Consider the following 14805-nt stretch of genomic DNA (forward strand, 5'->3'; position numbering starts at 1 on the left):
GGTTCCAGGTGGCAGAAAAGATGAAGAAATTCTTCCTCCCAACTTAATTATTTCCCTCCATCCCCATTTCTCAACGTCGCTAGTGAAGAGTCCCCTCAATGTGGCATTTCATGTGATTTCACAGTGTTCACCTATTGCTATTTGATAGGGTTCACAAAGGATTCACAAGTAGGTCAATGCACTGTTAGACAAAGCCGAATAACAATGATGTTAAGTTGAAAAAGGTGTTTTTGCTCAGAATTCCTGCTTCTATTCACCAAGAAAGGAAAAACAACCACAGTTTATGCTGAAAATATTTATACTATTTCTTGTCCATGTATGATATAGATCGATCACCAAAGAGAATATACAAATGGGCAAAAGGCATGAAAAATGATACTCAACTTCAACATCCATCAGGACAATACAAACTAAACCCATAACCACTTCACATCCATCAATCAGAGTGGCTAAAAAAAAAGACAATAGCAAGTGTTGGGAGGATGTGGAGCAACTGGAACTCTGAAAAATCACACATGGCTGATGGGAGTGTAAATTAGTGCAATCACTTTGAAAAGCTGTTTGGCAGAATCTACACATAACCTGTGACCCAGAAACTTCATTATTAGGTAGGTTTCCAACAGAAAGTGTCCATAAGTTCACCAAAAGGCATGCACAAGAAGGGTCAGCAGTAGTCTTCATAACAACCCGAAACTGAAAACAATTTGAATGTCCACCATCAATTAAACAGAAACATTGTAAAGTATTCATACAGAGGAACAGTGTATGTTCTACTTACGTAAAACATTAAAATAGGCAACATTGAGCAATGTTAGAAGTTAGGAGAGTGGTCACTTATGGTGGGTAGTAACTGGGAAGGGACCATGGGGGATCTTCTAAAGCAGCGGTTGCCAACCTTTCAGACCTCACGGACCACCGGTTGCCAACCGCTGTTCTAAAGCACTGGCAATGTCTTGTTTGATCTGGTTGGTGGTCACATGCATGTGAACTTTTTGAAAATTCCTTAAGCTGTACTCAATGATTTTTGCATTTTTCTGTATATACATTGTATTTCAACACAAGGATAAAAAAATTAATACAGAGTGGTGTCTTGGCTTCTCAGTTGTGGCTCTGTCCTCTTTCTTGTTTTATTTTCTTATTGTCAAGTAGAGTCTGGGTGTATGTGCTTTGCAGGGTCACGGGTAATGCAATGAGATAAGCTTGATTCTCCCCCTGCCCCATGCCAAATGGGTCCTGCCAGGATCAACAAATTGGATAATCAGAGCAGATGCCTAGAGATGGCAGTGGTCTCAGGAATCATTGTACATGTTTCAGGAGAGGGAACTGAGGCCTACAGAAATAAAGTTAATTAAGAGTATGTTGCACATTGGAACAGAATCCACTTTATACCAGCCCACTATACAGGCAGATGTGGCTGTCAATGACCTCTTTCACATCCATCACAAAGATGAAAATTAACTTGCCTCATTCTTATGTGTTAAGTGATCATTTGCTCTCTGTTCAAAAGAAAATCTCCTCTTAGAAGAAATAACCCAACATCTAGTCATACGAGACAACTGATCAGATTTCCCGTCACTCACAAAGAATGGGGTCCTGAGAGAGCTAAACGAGAGGAGACTACGTTTTGGGGGAACCAGAACATATATAGAGCAATTATTCCCTTCTAGGAACAGCTGTAGCATTTCCCATGTAAGAAGTCACTTCCTCTCTATGGCGCTATTATCTAAACTCTCATTGTGCCCATTTTAGAGATGAAGAAACTAAGACACAGAGATGAGTAACTTGCTCAAGGTCCTACTAGTGAGTGCTGGTGTGAGGATGATCCTGACCAGACTGCTCCTAACCACTGCTGTATGGACTGGGATAGTTTAAGCCACTATGGCGGGTGCCTTCTGAAGACATCAGGACACTGGAATAGACAAGAGAGAGGGAAAGATGGAAGGATGCCCCCCAAAAAGCAGGAGACTCATGCCAACAAAACCAAAAAACCAAGAGATATTCATGTTTGTGCAGGCACACATATGTGCGTACAACCATGTTATAATATACAGGTTATTAGAGAGCCACATTGATCATTTAAATGGATCAAGCTTAATTGGGAATTGTTAAATCTTTGTTTCACTCTATACTTTAAAGACTACACCAAAGGATAGCATAATTCTGGTGGTAATGGGAAATATTTTAGCTAAATTTCAAGCCACACACAGTGTCGGGAAAATAAACTTAAATAGTAAAGTTTCAATTAGGCAGGAACATGGAAGTCCTCATTCACCTGCACCCAAGCCACTCTTTTTCAGTTTTAAAATATTTTTTTATTGATTTCAGAGAAGGGAGAGGGAGAGAGAGATAGCAACATCAATGATCAAAGAGAATTATCCGTCTCCTGCACACCTCACACTGGGGATGTAGCCCAAAACCTGGGCATGTGCCCTGACCAAGAAGCGAACCATGACCTTCTGGTTTATAGGTCAACACTCCACCACTGAGCTATGCTGGCTGGGCCCAACCACTCTTATTTTGTGTCATGATATACCATGTACATTACTACATACGCAACTGGCCTCTCTCACATTCTCCTTCTAGTCATCCTAGAGCATGACTTTCATGTGTCTCAGTATCTCCACACACATACACACACACACACACACACACACACACACACACACACACATTTCTGTCAGTTCCAGGCACTTCTCAGTTGCAACACAGAATGAAATCAACCCCAAATGCCATTTACTGCCTCATGCATTTGATTGAATTCTGAGTCAAGTATCATTTACACGAATATTCTTGGCCTGGAGCTCAACAGATGAGGATCACACAGAGGGGAAAGAACACTTGTCCCAAATGCTTCTAAGCAGTCTGTGTCCCTGGACAGCACACTTAACCCTGCCAGCCCCGAACACACCGCACTCTACACGATGTCTTACGCAAGTGGAACACGAACAGGTCAAAGAAAACAAAAGTCCTCCCTTCTCCATGAAGGTTGGACTTAGCAGGCCTGCCGAATGCAATTTTGCACTGAAATAGTTTTCCGGCTTCAAAGCAACGCGGAGGCACGCAGCTTGTTCGATTTATATGATGCCTGGTCTCCTAAGACTTTACAATGCGAATGGCATCCATCAAATTAATTTCCTTGGGGATCATCTCAAACACAGAGAATGAAGAGGCCCAGACCATTAAACATCAAAAGAAATGTTCTAAATGGCCATTAAAGTTCTATTCTATTTTCTCTTTCTGGGAGCAGATTAGATTAATTCAATTGAGAATATTGTAAGTATCAAAGCTGACAGTGTGAATGGGTGGGACTGGCTGGAAGAGCACTTAATATTGCAGACATCTGTTCATTCGAGTTGCACAGCATGCACACAGAAGAGGGAGTCGACGACGCAGAGTGCGGGGTACTTACCAAGCCGGCACAAGTAGACACGGCCACAGAGGAGGAGTTGTCATTTCTGATAAATCCCTGATAGAAACATCGCTGCACCCTGGGTCCCCGAGGCTCTGAAGCACCATCTTTTCCAAGTACCTGGACAATAAAGTGACTGCTCAAAATCGCCGAGGGCTTCAGCTCTAAGTGGAGCTCCTGTCCAAATGCTGAAAATTGGTAATGCACGGAGCTGCTGGCACTCTGCGCCGACCGCTTCCTCCTGCCGCTGTGCAAAATGTCGTGGGAAATATAGGACCCGCCCGCGTCCACTTCTACTGGTGTGACAAACACATAATCTGCAGGGGGAGAGGTTTAGCTGTCAGCACCCGCAGCACACAATGCCAGCCCGTCACCTCCCACCAGGCTGGCCCAGAGCGATGCACAGCTCAAAGGTGTCTTTGTTCCCGTGGCCATGCGTCTACATGAAATATAACTCAGAGGAGGACCCATGGTCCTTACCATTAGCTCTGCCTCACCAACTCCTATAAACACTAAAAGCCGAGCACAACCTTAATGAATGTCAAGAATATTTGTGGAAAAGGCCACAAACTCTCCTGGTCTGGGGACAGGAGAGATGGGCTTTTCCTATATTAGTCACCGAGCCCTTCATTCATAAACATTGCTTTTTGGGGGGAGACAAAATACATATAAAACTACCAAAGTAAAGAATTGAAAATTGTTAAAGGAGATTACTATCTTTGTGTTTAACCTGAATTGGGACCATTTTAGTTGTGGGTGTGTGTGTGTGTGGGGGGGGGGACGGGGATTAGGAGGGGGGCAGAATTTAAATTTCAAATAACTCACACTGCTGAGTAACTTGAGGATTCCTCAGAAAACGCACAAACAACCGCAGTTTCCTATTTCCAATAGTAATTATACGTGACAATAAAACTCCAGACCTTGGAGCACTCTTCGCCTTTTCCCATGAGCGTTTGCAGGGACAATCCCATTCCACTGTAAGCACCCGATAGAGTGGATGCATAAAAATGCCTCAACACTGTCAGGGCTTTTCCTATGCAGGACGATGTTTCAAATTGCTCAGACATGTTGTCAGAGCAGGGACACCTGGAAAGGCATGTTTAGAAATACCTTCGCCATTGCTCCCTGGAGCTGCACTAATTGCTGCTTGTTCCCGAGAGGAGGAGCTAAAAAACAATTTGCTGCTTGGAAAAAAAAAAAAAAAATGGAGAAGCCAGCACACTGCTTTCTATCACAACACATTGAAACTGAAAAGTCTCATCCCACAAAATGATGTGGAATATGCCCTCTGAGCATTAAAAAACGCTCTGCATTTCCACTTTCTAGGCACAGAATGGGAAACGAATTTGGAAAGTGTTTAGAAAGCTTCAGAATAACTAAGAGGCGTTGTTTGAGTCACTGGGGTCCTTGGTTCTAGGAGGAGGAAAACAGGAATTTCCCTTTTCCCAAAATAGTAAAAAAAAGAAAAAAAAAAGATAAAGATAAAGAAGCCCTGTAGCTAGCTATACCAATAAGACAGCTTTAAAATGTCTTCTTCTGAATGACCACCTGTGACTCTTAGTGCTTGAGCAACTCTCATTCTTACAATATTCCCTACGTCCTGCCTCTCTCATTCTCTTTGACTCCTTTAACTAGAAATACTATCAAATTGACATACATACTAAAAAATAATTGGAAAAGAAGTTTTCCTCCTCTCTGAACCTTAAGAAACAAGCAGGTGTACACTATTTCTCTTCTTTTTAAAAAAAATCTCTATTCTGATGCTTTACAGGTATGTGGTTTTCGATTCAATGCAGCTTTTCCTTAGTGAAAAACCCACTTCCTCCCTTACTAAAACCTAACTGTGTGAACCATCCCTGACACATGCAACAAAGCCTCTCCAATAAGTTGTTTCTGACCTCCTTGCCCAGAACCATCTGAAACCCTGCCTGCTCTTAACTGGGCGGTCGTGTGGGATCCTTAGCCAGCCTTTAAGGGAATCGGCCGAAAAGCCACCCGCCCCCAGCCCCATCCACTCAGACACCAACACCTGCTGCCAGTTTGCTTCCAAGGGGAGAAGGAGCAGGCTGATGATGATGAAGGGGCAATGAGAGTCGCCTGTGGAGAATGAGCTGATCAATCAGCTCAGGGGCTGACTAAAGACGAGGTGCTTACAGGTGGCAGCTGGAACAGAGGGGGCCTGCAGCCATCTGACCAGATGGGACAAGGGGAGGTTGTTTTAGAAACTGCAGCCAGCCTTTCTGGTTGGACCAAAGCTCTTCTCAATAGCTCATTCCTGCTCTGTCCTCCTCCCTCCCTCACGGACCCACCCCCGGCCCCAGTCCCGCTTCAAGGCTCTGCCATTCCCCGTCCCCAATATGATCCCTTGTCCCCTGATAGGAGGACATGATCCCGCAAGGCTAAAGATGAGAGAATCGGTGGAACCTCGGGTCTTGCTGGACACCTTGGATCAGGGTTCGCCTGGTCTGTAGCTGGTGGGAATGTGGAGACAAGGATTTTCCTTCTGGGCGCCATCAGAAGTTAATAAATGATAGAAGCGAGGGGTGGTTTGGAGGTTTTCAGCTGGGGAACCTCGGAAAAGATCAAGACTCCAGATACCCCAAGCTATCTTCTTCCCTCTCACAGTGGCCTCTGGGAATCCAGGATAGGAGGGCAAAGAGATGGAGAGAGGAGAGGAAAGGAAGACAGGGAACAGAAGTGAGAGGAGAGAGAGGAGGAAAGGTGTGGGGTAGGAAAGGGGTTCATGTTTCCATCCCCATGAAATTAGTTCCCACAAGCTTGCCCAGAAGAGGAAGGAAGGGAGCAGAGTGCCTTTTGATACCAACCGCCCCTAGTCCATATCCACTTCCTAATTTCTCACCGCAGTACGATTTTATTTTTAAAACAAGCCATCTGTGAACAAGGGAAAGTATTGTTTTCTCATTTATGTGACTTGAAGCTTGAGGCACTGATTCTTTTGATAAGTTCTGAGTCCTTGCCACACTTCCCCCCTCTACAAACAGGAACCATTTCCAACACGCACACACACCTGCCACGTTGGGGACGGAGTTGAGGGGGGGTGAGCCTTTGTACCTTTTTCCCTCTTTGGGGGGGAAAAGAAGGGACAAAGTGCCTGGACAGACTCCTAGGGGTGGGGGAGGAGGTGGGGGGCAAGTACGAACCGTCATTCAATCCGCTGCCGCCGCCGCGGCTGTCACTGGCGAGGGCTGCGGCGACCGAGGCACAGCAGAGGCAGCACAGCTGGAGCGCCTGCAAGAGAAAAGGGGACACCGCGCGTGAGGGGCGCGGGGGGCATGCACCTGGCGCCCCCCCGCCACCCACTCTCGGCGCGCCCCTCGGCGGGCACCTGCCTTGGCCACGCGCCCCAGTCCCGCCGGAGCCCACGGCGGGCCCGCGCCGGCGGCGGGGAGGGCGCACGCGAGCAGGAGGGCGCACTCCATGGTCAGGTGCGGGCGCGGCGGCTGCGGACGGCGCGCATTCTCCCCACCGCCCCGGAGCGCGGCGCTCCAGGTGCGGCGCCAGGTGGGAGCCGCCGCCGCCGCAGCTCACATCGCGGGCCGGGCGCGCCGGGGCCTCCCCACCTCCGACCGCCTGCGCGCCCTCCCTTCGGCGGGCGCCGGCTGCGGAGCGGCCGCCTGCGGCTCCCCTTGGGGAACGGGGGGCTCCCCGGGCCGGGGCTGGCGCGCGCCTCCGAGTGCAAACGGCCGGGGGACTCTGTCCGTGCCTGCCCGCGCGCTTGCCCGCCAGTCTGTGCGTCTGTCTGGGTCTGTGCGAGCGTCTGAGGCTCCCGGGGAAAGCAGCGCCAGCTGGCTCCCCCAGCGCGCCGGAGCCAAGCGCCCGCCTCTCCACCGCACGGTGATTGGCGACCAGCGGCTCCCGGGCCCGTCCGAGCCCCCGGGCTGGTGCTAGGGCGTGGGATTCCCGGCTCCTGCTCCGAGGGAGGGGGCGAAGAGGGAGGGGAGGCTGGGTGAGTGCAAGTGGGAGGGAGGGACCCACCGCCGAGAGAGAGCTCGGAGCGCCCTGGGTCGGGCTTGGAAAACGTAACTTAAGCTTTAAGCGCAGGAAGAGATGGGCTGAGAAAGGGGGAGGGAGGCACAGGTAAGTGGCGCGTCTTCTTTGCTGCCTGTGCAGACTTCTCTTCTACCATTCTCCTGGGTGCCGGGCAGACAAGGTTATTGAGAGCCTTCTCAACACCTCCCAAGTGCCAGGTGCCATCCCCTGCTTTATCTCCTTGACCTTGGGCCCTATCCTCGCAAAGGTGGGAATTATTAACTCCTTGATGAAGATGAAGAAACTGGGTTCACATGGGCTCAAGAGCACAAATCATTTGGAAACTCGCAAATGCAGGCAACCAGAGGGCTGGAACCCTGAGCTCTGTCTGCGGCATGACTGAAGGAGGCCAGGGTGGCGAACACACAGTGGCGAGCACAGATGTCCTCAGGTTGTACACCTGAAATATGATGACATGATATAACGTTATTAACCAGTGTTATCCCAACAAATGAAAACCTCACACACACAGCCGGCTGGCCGGGGCCTCGCCTCTTCTGGATCTTTCTCTCTTCTCCAAGCGACCATGCTTCCAACTCCTAAAGATGGAACCCTGGCCCCAGACACCCCAATCTGCAGAAATCAGCCCTAACAAACAGTGCTGCCATCACCATGGATGGGCATCCCATCTGCGGTATGCCTGCTCATTTACTCAGTACATTTATTTGACCCCTACTGTTTGCAGTGATGAGCAAAATATATTCTCAGATGCTGCCCTGATGGAAAAGGTACAGGCCAGAGCGAGAGGCAAAGACAAATGGCCAGGTCAACCGGGCCGTGGTGGCTGGGGTGCGGCATGTAGGAATCAGATTTAAGGGGAGACACACAGAGAGAGAACGTGTAGGAGGCAATCTATGGATCACGTGTGGATAACGTTGGAAGTGCTGAGCAGAGGAGAATGGCAAGGAAGCTGTGCTAGAATCATGGTGAGCAGCGGTGGCGTCCTGGACCAGGGTGGTGGCAGTGGAGTGGGCATATCCCTGCTCCGGTCCTCAGGGCACGGAGGTGGTTAAGATGAGGTCCATGTCACAGTTTAGAACAAATGACAGCCCAACATGTGTAGGTCCGTCTCCCTGGGTGCGGTGGTGGAGAGGGAGACCTGGGCGGCAGAGACAGAGAAAGGGGCACAGCTTCTGCCCAGGGCAAAGCTTTTTGGAAAGGCCTCCCAGTGAGAAGATCTGGGTTCAACAAAAACGCTTAGCTTTCCCTGCATACTCTGCGTAAGCGCTGTGTCCTCTATTGTCTAACTTATAAAATAGGAATACAAGTAATACATCAAGAGAATATTGCAAGAATTAGGTGAATATATTTTTTTCTGAGCTTTATAAATGGGCTTTTAAAGTAAGAAGAGAGGATGCCCCGTAATTCTGTTGCTTTATAGATCATTAGGTCAAACTTCAATGTGCACGGAATTCACCTGTGCTGCTGGCTTACAGGGCAGATTCCTGAACCATGAGCCATGGAAATTCTGATTCGGTAGATGTGGTGCAGGCCCCAAATAAGCATCTGCAGCAAGCACCTGTGGGTGATTCTGACACAGGTGACGTCAGGGCTTTATGTGATTTCAGCAAATAACTGGACACTAAGGGAAACTGGACAGGAAGGACATGCAGCGAAAACCGTGCTTGAAGTCATGTCACCAAGCAACAGATGAGATAAAAAAATGAGCCTGGAGTGGACAGCACTGAATTATATGGCCCGGGAAACACTCAGGAAACCGGGGGGCGGGGGGGGGTGGGGCATGTATATGGTGTGTTCACTGTCCACTGAAAGTAATCCTGTCCCTCAAATACATTTCTCCATTGAGAGACATTTGCATAAAGCCACCCATACCCCTTGGGTCTCTCTCTTCTGCAGCCAGGAATGAGGTTACTCAGCATGGGCATGTCCAGAGCCTCAAGAGACCCGCTCTTACCACGCTCAGTGCTAGACTGTGCTGGTTTTTAGCCTCGGCACCACTGACATTTGGGGTAGGATCGGTCTTTGTGCTGGGGGCTGTCCTGTGCCGTGTAGGGTTTTAGCACCCCCACAATAGTGACAAAACGTTGTGACATGACCAGATGTTCCTGGGGAACAAAATCACCCCTGGTGAGAACCTGAGTAGACAGCGTCGATCCCAATCCTATCCTGGGGTCTTTTTCTCCATCAGCCTGGATCCTCAAAGCCTCTCATTCAGATGAACAAATACTTGTTATATTTGCTGAGTGCTCACCCTTTGAGGGTCTGAAGGCCTCCTCTTGAACCGAATAATGTAAGAACCCCATGCCTCACCAATTTTGCAGCTCTTCTCCCACACCCCAGTAAACCTTCGCACTCGGTAGATCCCAGCCCTCCATGGTTTGGTGTAGAAACCAAGACCTATTTCTCACATATTAGTAGATCTAGGGATAAAAACCTCCAATTTCATTCATTTGAAGATGCTCAGGACCAATTCCTTCTGTGGAGCGATACAAAAACATAGTCATAACTTCCAGAATGATTTCCTGCCTTCAATGTTCTAGGAACTGGCCCTGCAATATGTATAAATTGTCTCTAGATGGTGACAGAGAGTTGTGAGCAAGTGGTCCAGTCTAGTAGTTATGAAGTGCACTTGGAAATACAAATCTTAGCTGATTTTAAAACTATAAATCTAAGACACGATAATGAACATCACAGTAATCTGTCTCAGTCCATGCGGGCTGCTATAACAAAATACCATAGGCTGGGTGGCATATAATCAACAGAAATTTTTCACAGGAGCCCAAGATCAAGGCTCCTGCAGAGAGCTGTCTGGTGAGATCAGGTTTCCTGATTCATAGAAAGCCTTCTTTCCACTGTGTCCTCGCATGGTGGGGGGGCAGGGCACTCTCTGAGGTCTCTTATAAGGTCCCATTCATGAGGGCTCAGCCCCAAATACCATCACATTGGAGATTATATTTCAACATATGGATTGGGGGAAGGGGCAAAAATATTCAGTCCATTGCATAAACCAATGAGGAAAAAGAAAAAGAAAAAAACCAATTCCCTGTTGTGCTGTATTCTGTCAAACATAGCACAGAGCTTGGCATACAGGCGTTCAGTAAATATTTGTTGGGAGGGAAGAAAAAAGGGAAGGAGCGAGGGAGGGAAGAAGGAAATGGGAAAATTTGAGGTGCAGAGATCACACCATTCACTCTTAACTATGTAAAAAAATTTCCCCCTTTCCCCTCTAAATTCAATGGTATATTGGTTTTTCTTCTTTTCACACTGATATAAGTTTAACCATTTTTTCCAAATTAAATGCCTTAAGTCAAGGACCTCCTCCTGGCAATCCCTGTCATCGCTTCCCTTTTCCCTTGGTCTCTGCTCCATGAAGGTGCCAGTGTCTCTTCCATGGAAAGGAGGAAACGTTTAGCCCCTCCCCCACCACAGCTGCCTTTCCAGTCCTATAATCAGGGACCTCAGTCTCTCCTCTCTTTTCCTTGCAGAGCAGAGGGACACTGCCCTTCCTCAAGTATCTCAAAGCTGCAATGACGAGTCTGGCGGGTTTTATGTAACACACTCCTGACAGTTTCCCGTAGAAAGTATGTTCATGTCCAGAGAGAAAGCTATCCAAAGCCACACATGCAAACCTAGCCCAGGATAAAACAGAAACAGAAAACAAGGCTTAACTTATTTCAACACGGGAGCCAAAAAGAAAAATAGAGAGATGGAAACGCACCAACATCCTCAAAGCCCTGAGAAGCAAGGGCTGCCTTCTGGCCAATGTCTCCGAAACAGGTGCAGTGAGCCACGCGGTCCCCCAAAACAGCGGGGAGGCGGGAGGGGGTGGAGATGACAGAGCAGCAGTTTTCTCTAAGGAACATTTTCTATCTTCTTTAGCGATAACCATCCAGGAAGATGGGCTGCTTGCTTCATCACACAAAATAGAGCAAAATCCCAGCAGCAGCTTTCATTTTTCATTTGCCAGGGACACATCTGGGGTGCAGGATCTCTCACCAACTAGCTCTGGAAATAGTGTTATCAAAAACAATTTAGGAATTATCAACTATTCTCCCTCCTCGCATTTTATTCAGTCTTTCATTGCACTTTCTTTTTTAAATATTTTTATTGATTTCAGAGAGGAAGGGAGAGGGATAGAGAGAAACACCAATGATGAGAGAGAATCATTGATCGGCTGCCTCCTGCATGCCCCACTCTGGGGATCAAGCCCACAAACTGGGCATGTGCCCTGACCGGGAATCGAACCGTGACCTCCTGGTTCCTAGGTTGACGCTCAACCACTGAGCCATGCTGGCCGGGCTCATTGCACTTTCTTACAATGGATTTCTTCCCTTTGCAGCCTGTGCTTGTCTGACTTATCTATAGGACTAGAGGCCCGTTGCATGAAGAGATTCGTGCAATAGGCCTTCCTTCCCTTGGCTTCCAGCACCGGTTTTCCTCCGGCACCCGGGACCCAGGCCTTCGCTCCGGCCAGAGTCTGCCTTCTTCGTCTTTGCTGCAGACTCCGGAGTCTGCAGTCTTGTCTTCATTGCGGCCCTCCGCTCCTGCAGATCCCTTCGCCCCTGCAGATCCCTTCGCCCCCGCCCTCCCTCTGATAGCAGGCGTCCTGGCCCGCCTGGCCACTCAATCTTCCTCGGTTGGTCACACTCTGGCTGTATACTGCTTCCCTGATCTATGTTTAGTCCTTTCCCAAGTCCTACTATTGAAAGTAGTCTATTTGCCCAAGGCTAGAGGCAGTATTAGAACTAGGCTACTTATTTCCACAAACGAACCCAAGGCCAAGTTCTGAGCTCTCCACACAGCGGAAGAGTGAAATATAGACCTTGCAAAAGCTCTGGAAAATATCAGGCTGCCTGAGATAGGGAGATGAGCTTGGTCCACACGATGTTTTCTCTCCTCATTCTCCCTCACCGTGACCTGATCGCACGCAGGCTGATACCTGCCCCAGTGGTTCCCTAATCACATCTCACACCATCCAGGCCTCCCCACACCTGGGACAGCCAGGACTGGGAACTACCGCTGCTAATCAGAACCACCTGGGGGATTGTTAGACCTGTGTTCTTGGGCATCCCTAGAAATAGCCCAATTAAGTGGGTCTGGGATGAGGCCCAGACATCTGTCTTTTAACTAACACCTGGGTGTTTCTGATGTAACTAAATATATTACAACCCAGTAATTGCGGTCCAGGGTACTCAGGCCTCTACTTGAATGCCAGAGCTACTTCCTAGTCCGTGGGATCTAAAGCTTCTGGGATGCCCTTGACTCTTTTCCTATTCATGGGGAAAGCCACAGGATTGAATCCTTGCTACAGTGATGAACTGTAAGTATTTGTTACTTAGATTTTGGGTAGCAGAGGGTAATTTGACTTCTAAGCATTTCTATCTCTCTTTTGTCTTCCCTTTTCTGGTTTAATCCATGATAGAGACCTTCCCAAACTCGTAACACTTTCTTTTTTGGCAATAATTATTGGCCAAGAGGTAGGTCCTGGACTCAACTGTGGCCTATTAGAATCATTCACTGGTGTTGATATGCCCAAGTTGGGAGAATGAACCCATTTTTTCGGCTGAGGTTGTCACAATATATGATTACAGCCTCAGAGGACAGCAGCCCTCTGCAAAGAGAAATACACCGCAAGTTTGAAAAAGGAGAAGCTACAGGTTTCTGTCTGAAGCCATGATTCTTGTACCTTCGCCTACAACCCTTGAAATCACTACCATTTAAGACAAGAAACCTCTCTCCAATTCTTTTCCCCTTTAAGTTGGTCTGTATTGGGTTGCTGTCGCTTTCACCAAAGCAATCCCAGTATTTTTTCTAGGTGACCTCAAACACAGAGCAGTACGTCCTCATCTCTCACGCAGGGAGAACAATCCTTACCTCGCACATTTTTATTTTCATGGGATTGAATGAAGCAACCCAGCACCGCCGGTGCTCAAGGAATGGCAGCCGATCTCCCCTTTTGTGAACTTCCTCTGACCCTTATTCCTGAAGCCACTCCACTTCCTGAGGGTGTGAACTCCTGCTTAGAGATGGATGCCACCTGCACGTTCTTTCACCCCAACTCCAGGCTGGCCCCCGATGTTTCCCATGTGATTTATGGGCTGCAGCTCACATACATAGCACCTGCATGAGCATTAGAAAATGGTGCTCCCTTCTGCACAGGCCCACGAAAGTAGCAGAACTCAGAAGCTGTGCAAATTAGGACAAGAGTATCCACTTTGGGCTAATGACACCTTTGGGGGACAGGGTTTAGAACTCACGCCGGAGGGGGCACAGCCATGCACAGTGTTCAGCCTGGCCTGCAACCTCCTCTTAGACTTTTTCTGATTGGAGCAGGCAACTGACCAGGAGCCCAGATCTGCCCCACCTACTGCAATGTACTGGGCGACTATGTCTAAATTACCAACTTCATCATTTCCCCCCCTTTCACTTGGCATCCTTCCCAGGTGTTCGCACTATCTCAGGATGCTCTTAGAAACCATGGGGCTGTGGGGGGGGGGCGGGGGGGGAGAGGTCCACGCATTATGTCCTTAGTCACTCACCCTTCACTTCCACCCCAGCTCCCTAAAACCATCTCCACCAAGGCCAGACTCTAAAAATATAATCTCCTAACCATGAAAGGACAATAAAGCTACTCAACAATAAATACAGAGAAATATAAAGATGTGGACACTGCTCCTTTCACTCAAAGAAAACCGTTAAACATGTTTTAGAGCAGTGGTTCTCAACCTTTCTAATGCCGTGACCCTTTAAGCCTTTGCACTCGCTTGCTTTTTCCTCGATTCCTTTATTCTACTCGGGATTTAATTTTTTAAATACCCCAGATTTTACAAAGTGCGACAGTAGAATAAAAAACTGGAGTTTCTTTTCATACAAACTTATTTATTTGGATTTTTTTATATTTCAAATTATTGATACATTCAAAGAGTAATTTTAATCTCGACATCTGAGTGCAAAAGGTTAATACAGTTCCTCATGTTGTGGTGACCCCCAACCATAAAATTATTTTCGTTGCTACTTCATAACTGTAATTTTGCTACTGTTAATGAATCATAATGTAAATATCTGTGTTTTCCGATCGTCTTAGGCTCTACAGCAGTGGTTCTCAACGTAAGGACCAAATTCCACCACCAAACAGGTTGCACACCTGCCGCGAACCAGCTCCAGCTGTTTGTATTTGTTTTATTCCTGCACGCATTCCCACCTTGACCTCATTTCCATTCCCTCCACACCCTCTCAAACACAGTGGTCTCTTTCTCCTTCCCTTCCTGACTAAACCATACGTTTGCTTTAGTTGTTAAAATAAGTCTAAGAGCCTGGAGGCTTGCCCTGACCATTTTAGCTGTGCAATTCCCCACCTCCGCACATGTTCTCAACCCGGGTGCACA

The 14805-nt window shown here is 47.9% G+C and overlaps 1 protein-coding gene across 2 annotated transcripts in view; it reads right to left on the reverse strand.

Annotated features, from left to right (window-relative positions):
* ADAMTS18 (ADAM metallopeptidase with thrombospondin type 1 motif 18) overlaps positions 1-6849 on the reverse strand; it is a gene marked incomplete at its 5' end in the record, with an annotated part of 127341 nt that extends 120492 nt beyond the window's left edge. For both annotated transcript variants that reach the window (XM_079799354.1, XM_079799353.1), the window contains 3 exons: positions 3410-3726; positions 6571-6658; positions 6760-6849. In XM_079799354.1, the coding sequence (XP_079655480.1) occupies positions 3410-3726; positions 6571-6658; positions 6760-6849 (495 nt within the window). The remainder of the gene's footprint in view (positions 1-3409; positions 3727-6570; positions 6659-6759) is intronic.
* Positions 6850-14805: the final 7956 nt, after the last annotated feature.

The sequence above is a fragment of the Cnephaeus nilssonii genome, assembly GCF_951640355.1.
Source record: "Cnephaeus nilssonii genome assembly, chromosome: 20".
In the NCBI taxonomy this organism is placed as follows: domain Eukaryota; kingdom Metazoa; phylum Chordata; class Mammalia; order Chiroptera; family Vespertilionidae; genus Cnephaeus; species Cnephaeus nilssonii.